Source organism: Cherax quadricarinatus, chromosome 22, assembly GCF_038502225.1.
Source record: "Cherax quadricarinatus isolate ZL_2023a chromosome 22, ASM3850222v1, whole genome shotgun sequence".
Classification (NCBI taxonomy): domain Eukaryota; kingdom Metazoa; phylum Arthropoda; class Malacostraca; order Decapoda; family Parastacidae; genus Cherax; species Cherax quadricarinatus.
The window spans coordinates 17,796,596-17,821,595 of NC_091313.1; the positions used below are offsets into that span (position 1 = coordinate 17,796,596).

At 44.4% G+C, this 25,000-nt stretch overlaps 1 protein-coding gene across 1 annotated transcript in view; it reads right to left on the reverse strand.

The window, feature by feature from the left end:
- The window catches only part of LOC128689632 (doublecortin domain-containing protein 2-like), a 58,224-nt gene extending 45,658 nt beyond the window's left edge, over positions 1-12,566 (reverse strand). The window contains exon 1 of the mRNA XM_070087720.1: positions 10,814-12,566. Coding sequence (XP_069943821.1) covers positions 10,814-11,026 — 213 coding nt within the window. The 5' untranslated portion in view covers positions 11,027-12,566. The remainder of the gene's footprint in view (positions 1-10,813) is intronic.
- Between the last annotated feature and the right edge of the window lie 12,434 nt (positions 12,567-25,000).

The window sequence follows — 25,000 nt, forward strand, 5'->3', positions numbered from 1 at the left end:
CTCTAACATGTTGATGCATGAGGTTCTCCAGTACCACATCCATCATCTTGGCTCTCCATGTTTCGGGACCCCCATGGGGCTCCAGGTTTTCCCAGTCAATCTCCTTGTGATTGAAATCACCCATAACTAGTACCTTTGCTCCCCCCATGTGTGCTCTCCTGGCCACCTCGGCTAGTGTGTCGATCATTGCTCTGTTGCTCTCGTCGTATTCTTCTCTTGGCCTCCTGCAGTTCTGTGGTGGGTTGTACATTACTGCAATCATCACCTTATGTCCCTCAGACTGGATTGCTCCTACTAAGTAGTCCCTTTCGCCCGTGCCATCCATTCCTTCCATTTTCTCAAAACCCCACTGGTTTTTAATGAGCAGTGCAACTCCTCCTCCCCCTCTCCTCCCTCTGTCTTTCCTGAGGACTTGATATCCGGATGGAAAGATTGAATCTGTTATTATTCTGGTGAGTTTTGTTTCTGTGAGTGCTATTATGTCTGGGGATGTCTCCTTGATTCTTTCGTGCCACTCCTCATACTTGTTTGTTATTCCATCTGCATTTGTATACCACACCTTCAACTTCTTTTCTAAGACTGTGGTCTGGGTGGTATATTGGGGTTGGCAAGTGGGAGACCTGGTAAGGAACTATGGGTTGTTGCTGTGGGGGTGGAGTTTGTAATGTAGTGGGTGGGGGCATTGGATGTGGCATGGGTGTTTTGATCTAGAGTGTTTGGTTGCACTGGGGTTGACCTGGTTGGGAGGCTTCTATAGGAAGTTGTGAGGGAGGCTGTATTTGATCATCTTCCTAGGTCTGGGATCTCCTGTGTGTCTTCTCCATCCCCTCTCTTTCCTCCTTTCGCCTTTGTACCATCTCTCTCAGTTTCTGCCTTTCTTCTTGTGTTCTGTCGCGGTCGAGATACACCTTCCTGTATGCCGGCATGTCCCTTAATCGTGCTTTCTCCTGCAGGATCCTGTTCCGAGTCGCTTCTGCCTTGAAGGTCACTTTCACTGGCCGGGTTCTTATTTTTACAAACCCCCCTATTCTCCGAAAATTTTCCAGCTGGGTCATGTCGTCTTCTCCTATTGCTTTCATGATGCTTTCAATTGCTTTTTTTTTTCCCTTGTTTTCTTGCTTCATATGTTTCCCCTTCAACTTCCTGGAGCCCATACACAAAGACTGACCTCACCCTTTCATTCTCCCACTGCATATCCCTGTGTATCCCCTCATTTAATTTGGTTTCCTCTACTGCAGCTTTCCTTTCTTCAGTTTCACTAGCTAATGTACTTGGGCTCAGTGGCCTGTCATTTTCCCTTCTCGGCTTTCCTTGGGCTCTGTTGTTGTTTGTTAGGGCCTCCACATAAAGCTTAGCTCTTTCATTTACTACAGTCTCCTCTGATAGAGCTTCTCCATGCAGCTATGCTCCTTCTTTCCCTACTGTCCCCTTATTTGTCTCTGAGGCAGCAGTCTCTGTTGTCAATCCCAGAATGTTCTTTAGTTCTTTAGGCTGTTTCAGATTTTTCAGTTCCTCTTCTAAATTCTGTATCCTAGCCTCTGCTGCTTTGACATGCACCTTCCACTTCCTGCTTTCCATATCTATCCTCTCTTCCATTCTCATGCTAAGTTCTTCTAGTTTCTTTTCCCATTCATGATCCCTTTTTATGAGCTCTGCTGCCCAATCTTCCTTTGCAGCTTCCTCCTCCTGTCCCTTGGTTTCTCTTGTTGCTCTCTGGCAACCCATTTTTGTTTTATCCTGATTGCCTCAGAGTGGGAAACCTATGTAGTTCTGTATGTTAGGTTATTAGTGTGTATGTCAGAGTGTGGGGGGAGGAGGTAGTGGAGGAACTGTGGCTATGCGGGAGAGGAGTGGGGAGGGGTGGGGAGGGGGAGGGTGAACGGGGGAGGGGAGGGTGAAAGAGGGAGGGGAAGGATCAGGGGAAGTAGTGAGATGTCGGTGGTGAGGGGGGGAGTGTATGTGTGAGTCTGGATGTGTGTGTACTCACCTAGTTGAGGTTGCGGGGTCGAGTCCGAGCTCCTGTGTGTGTGTGTGTGTGTGTGTGTGTGTGTGTGTGTGTGTGTGTGTGTGTGTGTGTGTGTGTGTGTGTGTGTGTGTGTGTGTGTGTGTACTCACCTATTTGTGGTTGCAGGGGTCGAGTCATAGTTTCTGGCCCCGCCTCTTCACTGATTGCTACTAGGTCCTCTCTCTCTCTCTATGTGTGTGTGTGTGTGTGTGTGTGTGTGTGTGTGTGTGTGTGTGTGTGTGTGTGTGTGTGTGTGTGTGTGTGTGTGTGTGTGTGTGTATGAGTGTATGTGTTTGAGTGTGTGTGTATGTATGTGTGTGTGTGTGTGTGTACTCACCTAGTTGAGGTTGCGGGGGTCGAGTCCGAGCTCCTGGCCCCGCCTCTTCACTGGTCGCTACTAGGTCACTCTCTCTGAACCGTGAGCTTTATCATACCTCTGCTTAAAGCTATGTATGGATCCTGACTCCACTACATCGCTTCCCAAACTATTCCACTTACTGACTACTCTGTGGCTGAAGAAATACTTCCTAACATCCCTGTGATTCATCTGTGTCTTCAACTTCCACCCGTGTCCCCTTGTTACTGTGTCCAATCTCTGTGTGTGTCTGTGTGTGTGTACTCACCTATTTGTACTCACCTATTTGTGGTTGCAGGGGTCGAGTCCTAGCTCCTGGCCCCGCCTCTTCACCGGTTGCTACTAGGCCCTCTCTCTCCCCGCTCCATGAGCTTTATCAAACCTCGTCTTAAAACTGTGTATGGTTCCTGCCTCCACTACGTCATTTTCTAGGCTATTCCACTGCCTTACAACTCTATGACTGAAGAAATACTTCCTACTATCTCTCTGACTCATTTGTGTCTTCAACTTCCAATTGTGGCCTCTTGTTTCTGTGTCCCCTCCCTGGAACATCCTGTCCTTGTCCACCTTGTCTATTCCACGCAGTATTTTATATGTCGTTATCATGTCTCCCCTGACCCTCCTGTCCTCCAGTGTCGTCAGGCCGATTTCCCTTAATCTTTCTTCATAGGACATTCCCCTTAGCTCTGGAACTAACCTTGTTGCAAACCTTTGTACTTTCTCTAGTTTCTTGACGTGCTTTATCAAGTGCGGGTTCCAAACAGGTGCTGCATACTCCAGTATGGGCCTGACATACACGGTGTACAGTGTCTTGAATGATTCCTTACTAAAGTATCGGAATGCTGTTCTCAGGTTTGCCAGGCGCCCATATGCTGCAGCAGTTATCTGATTGATGTGTGCTTCCGGAGACATGCTCGGTGTTATACTCACCCCAAGATCTTTCTCCTTGAGTGAGGTTTGCAGTCTTTGGCCACCTAGCCTATACTCTGTCTGTGGTCTTCTGTGCCCTTCCCCTATCTTCATGACTTTGCATTTGGCAGGATTAAATTCGAGAAGCCATTTGCTGGACCAGGTGTCCAGTCTGTCCAGGTCTCTTTGAAGTCCTGCCTGGTCCTCATCAGATTTAATTCTCCTCATTAACTTCACATCATCTGCAAACAGGGACACTTCTGAGTCTAACCCTTCCGTCATGTCGTTCACATATACCAAAAATAGCACTGGTCCTAGGACCGACCCCTGTGGGACCCCGCTCGTCACAGGTGCCCACTGTGATACATCATTACGTACCATGACTCGTTGTTGCCTCCCTGTCAGGTATTCTCTGATCCATTGCAGTGCCCTTCCTGTTATATGCGCCTGATGCTCTAGCTTCAGCACTAATCTCTTGTGAGGAACTGTGTCAAAGGCCTTCTTGTGTGTGTGTGTGTGTGTGTGTGTTTGTGTATGTGTGTGTATATATGTGTGTGTGTATGTGCGTGTGTGTGTGTGTGTGTGTGTGTGTGTGTGTGTGTGTGTGTGTGTGTGTGTGTGTGTGTGTGTGTGTGTGTTTGTGTATGTGTGTGTACTCACCTATTTGTACTCACCTATTTGTGGTTGCAGGGGTCGAGTCTTAGCTCCTGGCCCCGCCTCTTCACCGGTTGCTACTGGGCCCTCTCTCTCCCCGCTCCATGAGCTTCATCAAACCTCGTCTTAAAACTGTGTATGGTTCCTGCCTCCACTACGTCATTTTCTAGGCTATTCCACTGCCTTACAACTCTATGACTGAAGAAATACTTCCTAATGTGTATATATGTGTGTGTACTCACCTAGTTGTACTCACCTAGTTGAGGTTGCAGGGGTCGAGTCCAAGTTCCTGGCCCCGCCTCTTCACTGGTCGCTACTAGGTCACTCTCCCTGAACCATGAGCTTTATCGTACCTCTGCTTAAAGCTATGTATGGATCCTGCCTCCACTACATCGCTTCCCAAACTATTCCACTTCCTGACTACTCTGTGGCTGAAGAAATACTTCCTAACATCCCTTTGATTCATCTGTGTCTTCAGCTTCCAACTGTGTCCCCGTGTTGCTGTGTCAAGTCTCTGGAACATCCTGTCTTTGTCCACCTTGTCAATTCCTCTCAGTATTTTGTAAGTCGTTATCATGTCCCCCCTATCTCTCCTGTCCTCCAGTGTCGTCAGGTTGATTTCCCTTAACCTCTCCTCATAGGACATACCTCTTAACTCTGGGACTAGTCTTGTTGCAAACCTTTGCACTTTCTCTAGTTTTTTTACATGCTTGGCTAGGTGTGGGTTCCAAACTGGTGCCGCATACTCCAATATGGGCCTAACGTACACGGTGTACAGGGTCCTGAACGATTCCTTATTAAGATGTCGGAATGCTGTTCTGAGGTTTGCCAGGCGCCCATATGCTGCGGCAGTTATTTGGTTGATGTGCGCTTCAGGAGATGTGCCTGGTGTTATACTCACCCCAAGATCTTTTTCCTTGAGTGATGTTTGTAGTCTCTGGCCCCCTAGACTGTACTCCGTCTGCGGTCTTCTTTGCCCTTCCCCAATCCTCATGACTTTGCACTTGGTGGGATTGAACTCCAGGAGCCAGTTGCTGGACCAGGTCTGCAGCCTGTCCAGATCCCTTTGTAGTTCTGCCTGGTCTTCGATCGAATGAAGTCTTCTCATCAACTTCACGTCATCTGCAAACAGGGACACCTCGGAGTTTATTCCTTCCGTCATGTCGTTCACAAATACCAGAAACAACACTGGTCCTAGGACTGACCCCTGTGGGACCCCGCTGGTCACAGGTGCCCACTCTGACACCTCGCCACGTACCATTACTCGCTGCTGTCTTCCTGACAAGTATTCCCTGATCCATTGCAGTGCCTTCCCTGTTATCCCTGCTTGGTCCTCCAGTTTTTGCACTAATCTCTTGTGTGGTACTGTGTCAAAAGCCTTCTTGCAGTCCAAGAAAATGCAATCCACCCACCCCTCTCTCTCTTGTCTTACTGCTGTCACCATGTCATAGAACTCCAGTAGGTTTGTGACACAGGATTTCCCATCTCTGAAACCATGTTGGCTGTTGGTGATGAGATCATTCCTTTCTAGATGTTCCACCATTCTTCTCCTGACAATCTTTTCCATGATTTTGCATGCTATACATGTCAGTGACACTGGTCTGTAGTTTAGTGCTTCATGTCTGTCTCCTTTTTTAAAGATTGGGACTACATTTGCTGTCTTCCATGCCTCAGGCAATCTCCGTTTCGATAGATGTATTGAATATTGTTGTTAGGGGTACACATAGCGCCTCTGCTCCCTCTCTCAGGACCCATGGAGAGATGTTATCTGGCCCCATTGCCTTTGAGGTATCTAGCTCATTCAGAAGCCTCTTCACTTCTTCCTCGGTTGTGTGTACTGTGTCCAGCACATGGTGGTGTACCCCACCTCTCCGTCTTTCTGGAGCCCCTTCTGTCTCCTCTGTGAACACTTCTTTAAATCTCTTGTTGAGTTCCTCACATACTTCACGGTCATTTCTTGTTGTCTCTCCCCCTTCCTTCCTTAGCCTGATTACCTGGTCCTTGACTGTTGTTTTCCTCCTGATGTGGCTGTACAACAGTTTCGGGTCAGATTTGGCTTTCACTGCTATGTCATTTTCATATTGTCTTTGGGCCTCCCTTCTTATCTGTGCATATTCGTTTCTGGCTCTACGACTGTTCTCCTTATTCTCCTGGGTCCTTTGCCTTCTATATTTCTTCCATTCCCTAGCACACTTGGTTTTTGCCTCCTTGCATCTTTGGGTGAACCATGGGCTCATCCTGGCTTTTTCATTATTCCTGTTACCCTTGGGTACAAACCTCTCCTCAGCCTCCTTGCACATTGTTGCTACATATTCCATCATCTCATTAACTGGCTTCCCTGCCAGTTCTCTGTCCCACTGTGTGTGTGAGTGTGTGAGTGTGTGTGTGTGTGTGTGTGTGTGTGTGTGTGTGTGTGTGTGTGTGTGTGTGTGTGTGTGTGTTTGAATTTGATTTATAGGTTGAGTGGAAATCTGGTTTCTAGGTTCATCTCCTGTATATCAAAAGTTCTTCTAGATTCACTAGTAATTGACTTATTTTATTATAGTCGGAATGTTGCACTACAGATTTCACCTCAAAAATTCCTTGACGCGTTATAGGAAAAAAAATTAAAATCATAGAACTTAAGACAAGAAGAAAATTGTAAGAAATTTGTTGGAAATATTTTGACTGCTGCCATAAAATATGTTTTTTTTTTTTAATAGTTTTGGTGTTGGCAGTAAAATTAGTTCTTTGTAATAGCTAACTTTGATGGTTGCAATAAAATTAATCGTATTTAACACTTGCAATAGATATTTGTTTCGGGTTTATCTTCTTTGGTTTATAACACCAGAGACTCACCCAGCGAGACAACCATGGCAGACTCCGCTTCTTTTTTGTTCATTATTGTTATTATTATTATTATTATTATTATTATTATTATTATTATTATTATTATTATTATTATTATTATTATCGTGCTATTTTTTTTGCTGTTGCTCTTAGTGTTCCTGTTTATTAACTAACAGTCTACACTAAATAAACAATATTCCGCTGCCTTCTAAAGTCTGGTATATATATATATATATATATATATATATATATATATATATATATATATATATATATATATATATATATATATATATATATATATATATATATATATATATATATATATATATATATATATATATATATATATATATTCACTGTTGTTGAAAGTCAGAGTTGTAGGTGTACTTCAGCCATGACTTCAGACGCACCTCGCCCCTTTAAACCATTCTTTTCAATTTCTTCTTCTCCTCTTCTTCCTCTACCTCCATCATCTCCTCTTCCTCCTCTTCCTCTTCCTCTTCCTCTTGCTAAGACTCTCTTACAAAAGCATTTTATGCTCTCCAAAATTTTTTAACATACGTATTTTCCTGCACACTCCTCCCGGGCATTTAAAAAAAAATTCAAATGTAACTTATGTGTGAGCGTGTGTACTCACCTATTTGTACTTACCTATTTGTACTCACCTATTTGTACTTACCTATTTGTGGTTGCAGGGGTCGAGTCCTAGCTCCTGGCCCCGCCTCTTCACTGGTTGCTACTAGGTCCTCTCTCTCCCTGCTCCATGAGCTTTATCATACCTCGCCTTAAAACTATGTATGGTTCCCGCCTTCACTACGTCACTTTCTAGGCTATTCCACGGCCTGACTACTCTATGACTGAAGAAATACTTCCTAACATCCCTTTGATTCATCTGAGTCTTAAACTTCCAATTGTGACCTCTTGTGTCTTTGTCCCATCTCTGGAACATCCCGTCTTTGTCCACCTTGTCTATTCCGCGCAGTATTTTATATGTCGTTATCATGTCTCCCCTGACCCTCCTGGCCTCCAGTGTCGTCAGGCCGATTTCCCTCAACCTTTCTTCGTAGGACAATCCCCGTAGCTCTGGGACTAGTCTTGTTGCAAACCTTTGCACTTTCTCTAATTTCTTAACGTGCTTGACTAGGTGTGGATTCCAAACTGGTGCTGCATACTCCAGTATGGGCCTGACGTAAATGGTATACAAAGTCTTGAACGAATCCTTACTGAGGTATCGGAACACTATCCGTAGGTTTGCCAGGCGCCCGTATGCTGCAGCAGTTATCTGATTGAAGTGCGCCTCAGGAGATGTGCTCGGTGTTATACTCACCCCCAGATCTTTTTCCTTGAGTGAGGTTTGCAGTCTTTGGCCATCTAAACTATATAGTGTCTGCGGTCTTCTTTGCCCTTCCCCAATCTTCATGACTTTGCACTTGGCAGGGTTAAACTCAAGGAGCCAGTTGCTGGACCAGGCTTGTAGCCTGTCCAGGTCTCTTTGTAGTCCTGCCTGATCCTCATCCGATTTGATTCTTCTCATTAACTTCACATCATCTGCAAACAAGGACACTTCTGAGTCTATCCCTTCCGTTATGTCGTTCACATATACCAAGAACAGCACAGGTCCTAGGACTGACCCCTGTGGAACCCCGCTTGTCACAGGCGCCCACTCTGACACCTCGTCACGTACCATGACTCGTTGTTGCCTCCCTGTCAGGTATTCTCTGATCCATTGCAGTGCCTTTCCTGTTATGTGTGCCTGATCTTCTAGCTTTTGCAGTAACCTCTTGTGAGGAACTGTGTCGAAGGCCTTCTTGCAGTCCAAAAAAATGCAGTCGATCCACCCCCCTCTCTCTTGTCTTACTTCTGTCACCTTGTCATAAAACTCTAGTAGGTTTGTGACACAGGATTTTCCTTCCCTGAAACCGTGCTGGTTGTCAATTATACACTTGTTTCTTTCCAGGTGCTCCACCACTCTCCTCCTGATGATCTTCTCCATGACTTTGCATACTATACACGTTAGTGATACAGGTCTGTAGTTTAGTGCCTCATGTCTGTCTCCCTTTTTAAAAATTGGGACTACATTTGCCATCTTCCATACCTCAGGGAGTTGTCCAGTTTCAAATGATGTGTTGAAGATCTTTGTTAATGGCACACACAATATCTCTGCTCCCTCTTTAAGGACCCACGGAGAGATGTTGTCTGGTCCCACCGCCTTTGAGGTGTTAAGTTCGCATAGCAGCTTCTTCACCTCCTCCTTGGTTATATGTACCTCATCCAGCACTTGCTGGTGTACCCCCCTGTTCTGATTTCCTGGAGTCCTACTGGTTTCCACTGTAAATACTTCTTTAAATCTCGTGTTGAGCTCCTTACATACCTCTCGGTCGTTTCTTGTAAATTCCTCATCACCCTTTCTCAGTCTGATTACCTGGTCCTTGACTGTTGTTTCCCTCCTGATATGGCTGTACAACAGCTTCGGGTCAGTCTTGACTTTCGATGCTATGTCATTTTCATATTGTCGCTGAGCCTCCCTTCTTATCTATGCATATTCGTTCCTGGCTCTTCGGCTAATCTCTTTATTTTCCTGAGTTCTCTGTCTTCTGTAGCTTTTCCATTTTCTAGCACACCTAGTTTTTGCCTCCCTACACCTTTGGGTGAACCAAGGACTCGTTCTGTTCTTACCATTATTTCTGTTTCCCATGGGAACAAACCTCTCATCTGCCTCCTTGCATTTTGTTGCCACATAGTCCATCATTTCTTGTACTGGCTTTCATGTCAGTTCCCTCTCCCACTGAATGTCTTGAAGGAAGTTCCTCATGCCTGAGTAGTTCCCCCTTTTGTAGTTTGGTTTTTCCCACCCTATTCCTGCTACTCTCTCCACTTGGAGCTCAACTATGTAGTCGAAGCAGAGAGCCACATGATCACTAGCTCCCAGGGGCCTTTCATACATGATATCCTCAATGTCCGAACTACTCAAGGTGAATACAAGGTCCAGTCTTGCTGGTTCATCCTCTCCTCTCTCTCTGGTAGTGTCTCTAACATGTTGATGCATGAGGTTTTCCAGTACCGCATCCATCATCTTGGCTCTCCATGTTTCGGGACCCCCATGGGGCTCCAGGTTTTCCCAGTCAATCTCCTTGTGATTGAAATCACCCATAACTAGTAACTTTGCTCCCCCCATGTGTGCTCTCCTGGCCACCTCGGCTAGTGTGTCGACCATTGCTCTGTTGCCCTCATCGTATTCTTCTCTTGGCCTCCTGCAGTTCCGTGGTGGGTTATACATTACTGCAATTGTCATCTTATGTCCCTCAGACTGGATTGTTCCTACTAAGTAGTCCCTTTCGCCAGTGCCATCCATTCCTTCCATTTTCTCAAAACCCCACTGGTTTTTAATGAGCAGTGCAACTCCTCCTCCCCCTCTCCTCCCTCTGTCTTTCCTGAGGATTTGATATCCGGATGGAAAGATTGAATCTGTTATTATTCTGGTGAGTTTTGTTTCTGTGAGTGCTATTATGTTTGGGGATGTCTCTTTGATTCTTTCGTGCCACTCCTCATACTTATTTGTTATTCCATCTGCATTTGTATACCACACCTTCAACTTCTTCTCTAAGACTGTGGTCTGGGAGGTGTATTGGCGTATGGGAAGTGCGAGACCTGATAAGGAACTATGGGTGGTTGCTGTGGGGGTGGAGTTTGTAATGCAGTTGGTGGGGGCATTGGATGTGGCATATGTACTCACCTAATTGTGGTTGCAGGGGTCGATACTCAGCTCCTGGCCCCGCATGTGTGTGTGTGTGTGCGTGTGTGTGAGTGTGTGTGTGTGTGTGTGTGTGTGTGTGTGTGTGTGTGTGTGTGTGTGTGTGTGTGTGTGTGTGTGTGTGTGTGTGTGTGTGTGTGTGTGTGTTTAATCCTTATTTCGGGGACTAAAATATTACTTTTACTGTCTAGGTGAATATCAGCCATATTGACCCTCGTGCAGTAGATAGGCTTTGAACTATGGTCAGTATACACTCGGAAGTACACACAGACGAGTGGAAATAAAGGAGTATACATTTATCACTGACCTTGGAGGTAGCCTCGGCGAGAAGGCCATCAAAGCTCTTGACTTGCATGGGATTGACGACCATAGAGACGCCCTTGTAGTAGGTGTCGCCACTCCTGTACATGTGAATCCTCTTTCCCTCTGGTAGTTGCATGAGGCGAGATGTGTGGGATTGGAGGGATAAGGGGGATTTGGTGGTGGTAGTAGTAGTTGTGGTGGTGGTGGGTGCAGTCATGGTGACGGTAAGTGTAGTTGTGATGCCGTAGGTGTAGTGGTGATGGTGGTTGGTGTAGTGGTGATGGATGTAGTTGCGGTGCTGGTGGAGTGGTTCTTGTGGTAGGGTGATGATGGGTGTGAAGAAGGTTATGGTAATTAGGGTAGTGTTGATGGTGGTAGTGTGTATGGGGTCGTTGGAGTGGTTGTCGTAGTAGTGGATGTAGCAAATGGAGTGATGTAGTAGATGGTGTGGATGTAGTAGATGAAGTGGCGGTGGTAGTGGTATCTGGGGACGGGAGGGAAGGTAACGAGTGTATACAGTACTGGTAGCGTTGCTATGTAGTGGGACTGGTGGATGCTCCAGAGTCGTTCTGTTAGCTCATGGAAGTTTCACACACGCACACGCACCCTCTCCAGAGGTCTTGGGTCGCTAAATGGGAATCAGGAGAAAAAAAACTTTATGCTTATCTTGTGGCTGGAAGCTACGAGTGCCGTTTAACACGAATTTCTTCAGGCTTTCTTGCATATGGTGAACTATTATAGTTTGTGTAGCTTTCTCCAGAGGTTCCTTTGACGGTTATAAATAACTGCTGGAGAAATATATAGCCGGTTAAAAACTGTCACCGTTACTGCCCAAATTCAAGTGTTAGTGTTACTGAAAATGCACTCCAAGAACTTGCTTGTTTCAAGATTTCAATCCATGAATAAGTGTTCTCTCCGTAAATTAAAAGAGGACATCATTTCCAGGGTTTTCTGTTTGTGTTAGCAAAACACCTCGAAAAACATTTAAAGTACAGAACATATTTTATGTTTTACTGTCACAACTGTTTCACCAAAACAAAACACAAGAGATTAAGTAAAAACGCCTTTGACATAATATCTAAGTTCAACCTTTTTTTTACGTCTTTTATTGAGCATTAGCCGTCCAGTAGAGGTGAGACATTTATAATGTCTCAGGCTGCCGTAGCAGACTTACATGAGCAACTTGAAGTAATGTTCATTCTCTGTCATTACATGTACACAGTACATGTTTCATTACACAGTTTCTTTTCCATGTGTACATCGTATTAGCTTCCTCGTTTTGACACTGGAAACGTAAATCCATACCACACCTTTTCCTTTAGAATTTTCTGCTAACCTTCCTCATGAATACTAGGCAACAACACTTCGCTTAATTACATTAGAGTTCACTTTTAGCCTCTGAAAACACGATTAATTCCAGGAACTAGCGGATCGACTAAATTATTAATCCTGCTATGTCTCAGACAATAGCATTCTGGCGCTCTACAAGAGCCGTCTCAACACTCTGAGGAACCAGCAATGACTGAGGGGATAACCTTTAGCCAATCATAATATAAAGGCCGTCACTGGTCGATCGTCGTCACGCTGATATATATCTGCCTAAACTTTATACGAAATAAAATATTAAACACCTCTAAAAACAAGAGTGTGTACAAGCGTGTAGCAGCAGAAGCTCCTGCTATTTGCTGGCAGTATTTGTTGATGAAGTGTGGCGATATTGGACAGCCGATAGTGGTGATCGATAGGGTCGATAGGTACTCGAGGTCGCCAAATGCGTCCTCGTGTGCTGGTGTCAAGAGTTCTTTAGTACAAGTACTGCGGTATACCTTCCGAAAGGTTTCCAGAGTAGTGGATACATTCAATGGCCATCATATACCAAGTAATATTTAAGTTTGACTTTCCATATTATACGCGCTCAAAAGATGATATATAATACCTCTCTCGATATTACTAATAGGGTAAATAACTACATATCACCCAGTATTTTTTAAAGGATATAGATGAATACCTCCAAGCATATTTCCCACCTGGTCGCATAATATTTCTTCAGCCCAAGAACACGAGCGTGAATGGTAGGCCAAAATCACCACTCTTTACTGCAATAGGTCTAATTCGCTCGTTTATTACGTAACTTAGTAAAGAATAATGTTGCCTTGCTTGTTGCTCCTTTATCTGGCTTTGCAATTTTTATTAAAATGCTGTTATTTCTCATTGACAGTAACAAATTACAAGACAGAAGCTATTGTTTACTGAATGTTGTAACTCCAGCGAAGAATACAGTTTATTCTGTACAGATCTCAACATGTGTATACTCACGTAATTGTGGTTGCAGGGGTCGAGTGTGTGTGTGTGTGTGTGTGTGTGTGTGTGTGTGTGTGTGTGTGTGTGTGTGTGTGTGTGTGTGTGTGTCTGTGTGTTTGCTTGTTATTAGTCATGTCAACATGCACGTCTTCTTTCTGGTCTCATGTAAATTGTTGTTTTTCCTGGCGCCTGCGTCAAAAAATTGTCGTTTAAGGTGATTTACCTTGATTACTATAGCTCCTTGAAAATAATGCTACTTGTACTTGAAAATAGAGCTACTAGTACACAAAAGTTTTATTGTTCCTTTATTCTACACTTTTTCATGAGAGTGTAGATTGAGAACTCTCACTCGACCTTACTAGCAAGGTTGACCAGCAACGTTAAGAACCTTTTTCTGTGCATAACTGTCTATAACTGCATTCTGCTCTGTTCACCCCATTAAAAAAGATCGGTTGGTTCTCAAAATTCTTGACAGCCAGCTCTCATGTTTTCCCCGTGTTCTCTGCAACACAAAAGTGAAGTAGATGTTTTTTTCTGAACTTTTTTCACTGTGCAATAAAGAAATGTTTTATCTCTGTTCATTCTGTCGGGGATAACAGTGTGACGTGACAGTATCCCAGCACTAGCACCCTCCTGCACTAGCACAAGTCAACGGCATACTGTCAGTGCACACACACACACGAACCATGGAGTGGTAGTGGTGGTGGAGGTGGTGATAGTGGTAGTAGCGGGGGTACTGATATTGCTAGTGGTTGCGGTGATACAGGCGATCATAGGGGTTAAGACTGAGGTTGCAAAGGTGGTGTTGGTGGTACGTGGCAAAGGTCGTGGTGGTAAGAGTGGTGCTGGTGGTATGGGGAGTGCTTGTAGTGGTGGTAGTGGTTTAGATTGTGGTGGTGTTGGTGCTCTAGAGCCAGGTGCTCTATATTATTTCTTTAAATAAGTGAACCAATATGTGAGTCATCTGAGCTTACCATATGTTCGTTCGCCATTCCTGTTTATCACAGTACTTCAGTTCCCTCGTTCATTCCCCCCAGTGTTACATAACATAGTACCTTCATTCCCCTCATTTTCCACAAAAGTTGCATTCACCCTCGTCTCTCTCCTCCTCCCTAATTACCGTTTATAACCCTCTCCCTCAAAATGCACTGATTTATCTCCCTTCTTCCCCCTCTGGCTCTCCTCCTCTCCCTCCTTCTCTTCTCCCACTTCCCTACCCCATTTCTCTCTCATTCCCCTCTTCCTCTCTCTCTCCCTCTTTCAAGGCTGAGAGACTGATCACCTCTAACCCTGTCATGTTTTCCACCGTCTTCAATATTATTCTTTGTATTCCATTAACAAAGTCACCGACGGGCGAAACGTCTCCATAATAAAGATACCCAAGTGACGCAAGTGTGTCTTATAAGACTTGTCGATTTTGTGTACCACTAACAGAGGTTAATGAGTGTGAGGGGTTTAAAGCCTATCGACTACACTAGGAGTCGTTAAGGCTGCGCATAACCTTTTCACCACCAGACAAGAATACTTCACTCCCTAAAATAGGTATTAAACTCTCGGGGTATATACGCTGAGAGAAATACACCTCTCAGTGTGTATATGCTATGAGAAATACACCTCTCAGTATGTATATATATCCTGTGTATATATATGACTAACTCCCTCACTCTAAACCTTTTTTACTTCTCTCTCAAGCGAGCTTCATCAATACTGATGTTCTGTCCTGAGCGAAACATCGTATAAAACAGTCTATATCTTCAGTACGAGTCATTATAGCGACACCTGGCAACTGTTCGTCTGGTAACCAATGTAAACAAATGTCGTCACGTGACGTCACTCCCGCTAAATATTAAATTTATTCCCATCAAGGAGGGAGAGGTGCCTTGATGCTGGGGAAGGGCTCTTGATCCGAAGAATTGGAGTTTTCTCTTCCTCGCTTTCTTCCGGGCGTTGTATGGCCCTTACAGGTTCAACGCTCAGCAGTGTATATAAGAATAAGACCTGGTTCAGTGGTTGTTACCATCCGAGAAAGGTATCCCCATTATTCCATAACCCCAGCCCCATTTACTTCGACGAGAAAGGTATCCCCCATTGTCCCATAACCCCAGTCCCCCCCCCTCTACCTGGATGATCCAAGAAGTATCCCCATTTTCTATCACTCCAAATCCATTTACTTCGACGAGAAAGGTATCCCCCATTATCCCATAATTCCAGCCCCCTCTACATCGATGATCCGAGAAAGGTATCCTTCTAACCCATAACATGTTAAAGACTTGTGCGAGTGTGTGTGTGTCCCGATGTATGAGTGTGTGTGCATATGTATACCTGTGTGTATGTATGCGTGCCTGTTTCTATGGTTCTACCTTCTAACATAGGGTCAGTTCCAGCAGCCTGGCCTCATTTTCCTTAGTGCCACGACACTACTCCCTGAATTGTCTCCAGTTTTGCAACATCAGTCATCGGATGAGGCGGCTCCATGCTGGTGCTACGTACTCCAAGATGGCCATGACATGTGTTATATATACAGTAGAGCCGTGAAAGTATATGTGTGTGTATGTTTACGTAGGCGTATGAAAGTTCACTAAACTCACTATTGTACCCACTACACCCTCTGTTGTACCCATTACACTCACTGTTGTATCCACCACACCCTCTGTTGTATCCACTACACCCACTGCTGTATCGACTATACTCACTGTTGTATCCACTACACCCTCTGTTGTACCCACTACACCCTCTGTTGTACCCACTACACCCTCTGTTGTACCCACTACACCCTCTGTTGTACCCACTACACCCTCTGTTGTACCCACTACACCCTCTGTTGTACCCACTACACTCTCTGTTGTACCCACTACACCCTCTGTTGTACCCACTACACCCTCTGTTGTACCCACTACACCCTCTGTTGTACCCACTACACCCTCTGTTGTACCCACTACACCCTCTGTTGTACCCACTACACCCTCTGTTGTACCCACTACACCCTCTGTTGTACCCACTACATCCACTGTTGTATCCGCTATACTCATTATTGTACACAATACACTCACTGTTGCATCCACTACATGTGCGTATGTTTACGTGTGCACATGATAAACGCAGGTTTAACTCAAACTCAGCAAAATGTGGGAACAATCAGTGGTTGAAAGTTATTGGGCGATACCCGGAGAGTTTTACCTTTCACAGCGGCCGATAACAAAAACTGTTTTTTTTTCCGTTAATGTTAGGTCCCCCCCCCCTTTTATATAACTGACCTTAACAGTGCCCACAATAGACATTCTTCTATGTTAGACGAATATCCTAGAACACAACAACGTAGAAAAAAAATATAGATAAACGCTTTTATTAGTTTCGTATATAAAAGCTATACACAGATAACCTGCATATAGGAGAAAGTAACTTATGGTCTAAGACGGACCGAAACGTCGTCATGAGTTTCTGTGAGGGTTATTTGTGCGTTGTTCTCGTCACGTTATGGTGCCTTTGTATTCATGTTAAAACTCTCTCCTAAAGAGCTGAGGGAAACCGTATAAAAACTAGACTTGTTTCGGTCACTGCGCGACCCAAGAATTGTATCCTTGTATCCCATCAGCCCAGCCCCCTCTACCTCAATGCACGCAAAAGGAATGGTACAGAGTGTGTCATAATTTTCTAATGAAGCTGAATGTCAGCACTGAAGATTTGAAGCCGATCTAAAGGGGCATTCAAGCATTACTTCGAAAACACTTACATTCCAGTTTTTCTCAATAACAACGACAAAAATAACACCTATACAGCCCAAAATTAATTCAAAGCTCTCACTGATTATTATTATTATTATTATTATTATTATTATTATTATTATTATTATTATTATTATTATTATTATTATTATTATTATTATTATTATTAATATTATTATACAGCGCCTGTGGGGGATGATGGAAGGTATTCAGGCTCAGTTCAAGCAACCGGACCACAGATCCAATTCCCTGGATCAAAAGCCCCTCACCAGCGTCATGGAACCTCCCTTGAGGGGGGAACTCTCAATGAGATATACCAACTCTGAAAGTTTCAAGCCAATCTGAAGAGGCGTTCTCAAGTTATCATTGGTACTCTAGAGTAATATCCAAATTTCTTGAATTAAAATGAAAAACTTGCCCCTACACAACACACAACCAATCTGAGAAATTGACCAACACAGTACAAAGCTAAGTCGAATCTTTCACTAAACAAGGTTCGTTAGCGTCGTTGTCTTAAAGCTACGGATTTGAAACCTGGCCTATCTTCATTAAATTTCGTAGTCTGTGCCTATAATAAAAAGGTTAGTAACAGTCTTTGAAAATTACACACACACACACACACACACACACACACACACACACACACACACACACACACACACACACACACACACACACACACACACTAGATATATATATATATATATATATGTATATATATATATATATATATATATATATATATATATATTCAGATATTTGGGAGTGGATGTGTCAGCGGATGGGTCTATGAAAGATGAGGTGAATCATAGAATTGATGAGGGAAAAAGAGTGAGTGGTGCACTTAGGAGTCTGTGGAGACAAAGAACTTTGTCCTTGGAGGCAAAGAGGGGAATGTATGAGAGTATAGTTTTACCAACGCTCTTATATGGGTGTGAAGCGTGGGTGATGAATGTTGCAGCGAGGAGAAGGCTGGAGGCAGTGGAGATGTCATGTCTGAGGGCAATGTGTGGTGTGAATATAATGCAGAGAATTCGTAGTTTGGAAGTTAGGAGGAGGTGCGGGATTACCAAAACTGTTGTCCAGAGGGCTGAGGAAGGGTTGTTGAGGTGGTTCGGACATGTAGAGAGAATGGAGCGAAACAGAATGACTTCAAGAGTGTATCAGTCTGTAGTGGAAGGAAGGCGGGGTAGGGGTCGGCCTAGGAAGGGTTGGAGGGAGGGGGTAAAGGAGGTTTTGTGTGCGAGGGGCTTGGACTTCCAGCAGGCATGCGTGAGCGTGTTTGATAGGAGTGAATGGAGACAAATGGTTTTTAATACTTGACGTGCTGTTGGAGTGTGAGCAAAGTAACATTTATGAAGGGATTCAGGGAAACCGGCAGGCCGGACTTGAGTCCTGGAGATGGGAAGTACAGTGCCTGCACTCTGAAGGAGGGGTGTTAATGTTGCAGTTTAAAAACTGTAGTGTAAAGCACCCTTCTGGCAAGACAGTGATGGAGTGAATGATGGTGAAAGTTTTTCTTTTTCGGGCCACCCTGCCTTGGTGGGAATCGGCCGGTGTGATAATAAAAAATAAAATATATATATATATATATATGTATGTATATATATATATACATATATATATATATATATATATATATATATATATATATATATATATATATATATATATATATATATATATATATATATCTGGTGGTGGTGCGGGGTTGGCACTGACCGTTGGTCCACATTCTGAGAGAAGCTGCGGCAGGTGACAGACCCGCATTGCGCTACTCTGAGAAAACTTCCCCTCCTTTATTTACTGCCTTACAACATTGCATAGCTCCTGATGACGCACTGAGAAAGTACATAAGCTAAAGATTACCACCCCCACACCCTCGTGACTTGTCTTGCATAGTTAAGACCCCCCATCTGCGATTGTTTGCATACATATATACATATATATATATATATATATATATATATATATATATATATATATATATATATATATATATATATATATATATTTATATATTTGAAATACGACCATTGTAAAATAAATTTTCTTCTAATACTCCTCTCTGTAAATTACTTGAATTAGGTTATCAATGTCTCTCTGGCTGCTTGTGTTGGCCTAATGCCATTCGTTAATACAGGTGGACTGATGTTAGGTTAATACAGGTGGACTGATGTTAGGTTAATACAGGTGGACTGATGTTAGGTTAATACAAGTGGACTGATGTTAGGTTAATACAGGTGGACTGATGTTAGGTTAATACAGGTGGACTGATGTTAGGTTAATACAGGTGGACTGATGTTAGGTTAATACAGGTGGACTGATGTTAGGTTAATACAGGTGGACTGATGTTAGGTTAATACAGGTGGACTGATGTTAGGTTAATTCAGGTGGTCTGATGTTACGTTAATACAGCTGGACTGATGTTAGGTTAATACAGGTGGACTGATGTTAGGTTAATACAGGTGGACTGATGTTAGGTTAATACAGGTGGACTGATGTTAGGTTAATACAGGTGGACTGATGTTAGGTTAATACAAGTGAACTGATGTTAGGTTAATACAGGTAGACTGATGTTAGGTTAATACAGGTGGACTGATGTTAGGTTAATACAGGTGGTCTGATGTTACGTTAATACAGGTGGACTGATGTTAGGTTAATACAGGTGGTCTGATGTTACGTTAATACAGGTAGACTGATGTTAGGTTAATACAGGTAGACTGATGTTAGGTTAATACAGGTGGACTGATGTTAGGTTAATACAGGTGGTCTGATGTTACGTTAATACAGGTAGACTGATGTTAGGTTAATACAGGTGGACTGATGTTAGGTTAATACAGGTGGTCTGATGTTACGTTAATACAGGTAGACTGATGTTAGGTTAATACAGGTGGACTGATGTTAGGTTAATACAGGTGGACTGATGTTAGGTTAATACAGGTGGACTGATGTTAGGTTAATACAGGTGGACTGATGTTAGGTTAATACAGGTGGACTGATGTTAGGTTAATACAGGTGGACTGATGTTAGGTTAATACAGGTGGACTGATGTTAGGTTAATACAGGTGGTCTGATGTTACGTTAATACAGATGGACTGATGTTAGGTTAATACAGGTGGACTGATGTTAGGTTAATACAGGTGGACTGATGTTAGGTTAATACAGGTGGACTGATGTTAGGTTAATACAGGTGGACTGATGTTAGGTTAATACAGGTGGTCTGATGTTAGGTTAATACAGGTGGACTGATGTTAGGTTAATACAGGTAGTCTGATGTTAGGTTAATACAGGTGGTCTGATGTTAGGTTAATACAGGTGGACTGATGTTAGGTTAATACAGGTGGTCTGATGTTAGGTTAATACAAGTGGATGTTAGGTTAATACAGGTGGTCTGATGTTAGGTTAATACAGGTGGTCTGATGTTAGGTTAATACAGGTGGACTGATGTTAGGTTAATACAGGTGGTCTGATGTTAGGTTAATACAGGTGGACTGATGTTAGGTTAATACAGGTGGTCTGATGTTAGGTTAATACAGGTGGTCTGATGTTAGGTTAATACAGGTGGTCTGATGTTAGGTTAATACAGGTGGACTGATGTTAGGTTAATACAGGTGGTCTGATGTTAGGTTAATACAGGTGGTCTGATGTTAGGTTAATACAGGTGGTCTGATGTTAGGTTAATACAGGTGGTCTGATGTTAGGTTAATACAGGTGGTCTGATGTTAGGTTATAAGGTGGTCTGATGTTAGGTTAATACAGGTGGTCTGATGTTAGGTTAATACAGGTGGTCTGATGTTAGGTTAATACAGGTGGTCTGATGTTAGGTTAATACAGGTGGACTGATGTTAGGTTAATACAGGTGGACTGATGTTAGGTTAATACAGGTGGACTGATGTTAGGTTAATACAGGTGGACTGATGTTAGGTTAATACAGGTGGACTGATGTTAGGTTAATACAGGTGGTCTGATGTTAGGTTAATACAGGTGGACTGATGTTAGGTTAATACAGGTGGTCTGATGTTAGGTTAATACAGGTGGACTGATGTTAGGTTAATACAGGTGGACTGATGTTAGGTTAATACAGGTGGTCTGATGTTAGGTTAATACAGGTGGACTGATGTTAGGTTAATACAGGTGGTCTGATGTTAGGTTAATACAGGTGGTCTGATGTTAGGTTAATACAGGTGGACTGATGTTAGGTTAATACAGGTGGACTGATGTTAGGTTAATACAGGTGGTCTGATGTTAGGTTAATACAGGTGGTCTGATGTTAGGTTAATACAGGTGGTCTGATGTTAGGTTAATACAGGTGGTCTGATGTTAGGTTAATACAGGTGGTCTGATGTTAGGTTAATACAGGTGGTCTGATGTTAGGTTAATACAGGTGGTCTGATGTTCGGTTAATACAGGTGGACTGATGTTAGGTTAATACAGGTGGACTGATGTTAGGTTAATACAGGTGGACTGATGTTAGGTTAATACAGGTGGTCTGATGTTAGGTTAATACAGTTGGTCTGATGTTAGGTTAATACAGGTGGTCTGATGTTAGGTTAATACAGGTGGACTGATGTTAGGTTAATACAGGTGGTCTGATGTTAGGTTAATACAGGTGGTCTGATGTTAGGTTAATACAGGTGGTCTGATGTTAGGTTAATACAGGTGGTGTGATGTTCAGTTCTGTGGATGTTCTGACCTTCATGGTTCTGTTGTTTTGTTCTTGCAGTACTTTGGCCGTCATGGTTTTGTTTTTTGCAATTTTCTGATGTTCATTCCCCTTGACTTTGGATCGTTCACAATTACGTTCGTTCTTCCGTTCACATCAGAACTTTTTTTTAATTGGCAATTCGCTGACAGTCACTCCGTAGTCAAGGTTAAATTGACCGCAAAACAGAGAGATGAGGTGTTGAAATATTTATGTAAAGACCGGTGAGACGATCTCTTTATTGTCCTGGTTTGTCAATATTTTGTGGTCTCTCTCTCTCTCTCTCTCTCTCTCTCTCTCTCTCTCTCTCTCTCTCTCTCTCTCTCTCTCTCTCTCTCTCTCTCTCTCTCTCTCTCTCTCTCTCTCTCTCTCTCTCTCTCTCTCTCTCTCTCTCTCTCTCTCTCTCTCTCTCTCTCCCTCTCTTAAACCTTCTAATGTTTTTCTCTTTTTATCTCCTACTTATCCAATCTGTTTTCATGCATTTACTTCATGTTCCCTTTCTTTCTTACTTCCTCTTCCTTCTCATTCCCTGGGGGATTTCCCTCTTCTTCCACTTTCATTTTTCTCCCTCTTCCTCCAGCTCCTCTGTTTTTGTTTTCAGCAGCTACTCGGCACTGCCCTCCTCAGCAGCTACTCGACACTGCCTTCCTCAGCAGCTACTCGACACTGCCTTCCTCAGCAGCTACTCGACACTGCCTTCCTCAGCAGCTACTCGACACTGCCTTCCTCAGCAGCTACTCGACACTGCCTTCCTCAGCAGCTACTCGACACTGCCTTCCTCAGCAGCTACTCGACACTGCCTTCCTCAGCAGCTACTCGACACTGCCTTCCTCAGCAGCTACTCGACACTGCCCTCCTCAGCAGCTACTCGACACTGCCTTCCTCAGCAGCTACTAGACACTGCCCTCCTCAGCAGCTACTCGACATTGCCTTCCTCAGCAGCTACTCGACATTGCCTTCCTCAGCAGCTACTCGACATTGCCTTCCTCAGCAGCTACTAGACACTGCCCTCCTCAGCAGCTACTCGACATTGCCTTCCTCAGCAGCTACTCGACACTGCCTTCCTCAGCAGCTACTAGACACTGCCTTCCTCAGCAGCTACTCGACACTGCCCTCCTCAGCAGCTACTCGACACTGCCTTCCTCAGCAGCTACTAGACACTGCCCTCCTCAGCAGCTACTCGACATTGCCTTCCTCAGCAGCTACTCGACATTGCCTTCCTCAGCAGCTACTCGACATTGCCTTCCTCAGCAGCTACTAGACACTGCCCTCCTCAGCAGCTACTCGACATTGCCTTCCTCAGCAGCTACTCGACATTGCCTTCCTCAGCAGCTACTAGACACTGCCCTCCTCAGCAGCTACTCGACATTGCCTTCCTCAGCAGCTACTCGACATTGCCTTCCTCAGCAGCTACTCGACACTGCCCTCCTCAGCAGCTACTCGACATTGCCTTCCTCAGCAGCTACTCGACACTGCCCTCCTCAGCAGCTACTAGACACTGCCTTCCTCAGCAGCTACTCGACATTGCCTTCCTCAGCAGCTACTCGACACTGCCCTCCTCAGCAGCTACTCGACACTGCCCTCCTCAGCAGCTACTCGACATTGCCTTCCTCAGCAGCTACTCGACACTGCCCTCCTCAGCAGCTACTAGACACTGCCTTCCTCAGCAGCTACTCGACACTGCCCTCCTCAGCAGCTACTCGACATTGCCTTCCTCAGCAGCTACTCGACACTGCCCTCCTCAGCAGCTACTAGACACTGCCTTCCTCAGCAGCTACTCGACACTGCCCTCCTCAGCAGCTACTCGACATTGCCTTCCTCAGCAGCTACTCGGCACTGCCCTCCTCAGCAGCTACTCGACATTGCCTTCCTCAGCAGCTACTCGACACTGCCCTCCTCAGCAGCTACTAGACACTGCCTTCCTCAGCAGCTACTCGACACTGCCCTCCTCAGCAGCTACTCGACATTGCCTTCCTCAGCAGCTACTCGACACTGCCCTCCTCAGCAGCTACTCGACATTGCCTTCCTCAGCAGCTACTCGGCACTGCCCTCCTCAGCAGCTACTAGACACTGCCTTCCTCAGCAGCTACTCGACACTTCCCTCTTCAGGCCACTTCCCGTCTCGGTGGTTCCTGGATACACTTGAGCACAACAGCTCTTCACTTGCGTGTGCACCCGTGAGCACCCGTGTGCACAAACAAGTGTGATCGTGCAGGGAGGAAGCAGCAGTGTGCACTCTTACCTATATCTGTCGTTAAGAGTCAACAAGTTTTTCTTTTAAATGATGTATTACTCGCTTTGATCATTTTTCTGTCATCCATTGCCCTCTTTTCTTTTTATATATGTTATTTCTTCCATGCCACCCGAGTGTGTGTGTGTGTGTGTGTGTGTGTGTGTGTGTGTGTGTGTGTGTGTGTGTGTGTGTGTGTGTGTGTGTGTGTGTGTGTGTGTGTGTGTGTGTGTGTGTGTGTGTGTGTGTGTGTGTGTGTGTGTGTGTGTGTGTGTGTGTGTGTACTCACCTATTTGTGGTTGCAGGGGTCGATCCATAGCTCCTGGCCCCGCCTCTTCACTGGTTATTACTAGATCCTCTCTCTCCCTGCTCCATGAGCTTTATCAAACCTCGTCCTAAAACTATGTATGGTTCCTGCCTCCACTACGTCACTTTCCAGATTATTCCACTCCCTGACAACTCTATGACTAAAGAAATACTTCCTAACATCCCTCTGACTCATATGAGTCTTCAACTTCCAATTGTGACCCCTTGTTTCTGTGTCCCATCTCTGGAACATCCTGTCTCTGTCCACCATGTCAATTCCTCGCAGTATTTTATGTCTTTATCATGTCTCCCATAACCCTTCTGTCCTCCAGTGTCGTGAGGTCGATTTCTCTTAACCTTTCTTCGTAGGTCATTTCTCTTAGCTCTGGGACTAGTCTTGTTGCAAATCTTTGCATTTTCTCTAATTTCTTGATGTGTTTGACTAGGTGTGGGTTTCAAATTGCTGTTGCATTCTCCAATATGGGCCTGACGTACATGGTATACAGAGTCTTGAGCGATTCCTTATTGAGGTATCGGAACGCTATTCTCAGGTTTGCCAGGCGCCCATATGCTGCAGTTATCTGGTTGATGTGCGCTCGGGAGATGTGTATGGTATTATACTTACCCCAAGTTCCTTAAGTGAAGTTTGCAGTCTTCGGCCACTTAGCCTATACTATGTCTGGGTCTTCTTTGCCCTTCCCCGATCTTCATGACTTTGCATTCGGCGGGGTTAAATCGAGGAGCCAGTTACTGAACCAGGCTTGCAGCCTATCCAGGTCTCTTTGTAGTCTTGCCTGATCCACATCCGATTTAATTATCCTCATTAATTTCACAGTCTATCCCTCCCGTCATGTCATTCACATATACCAAAGACAGCACTGGTCCTGGGACTGACCCATGTGTAACCCTGCTCGTCACAGGCGTCCA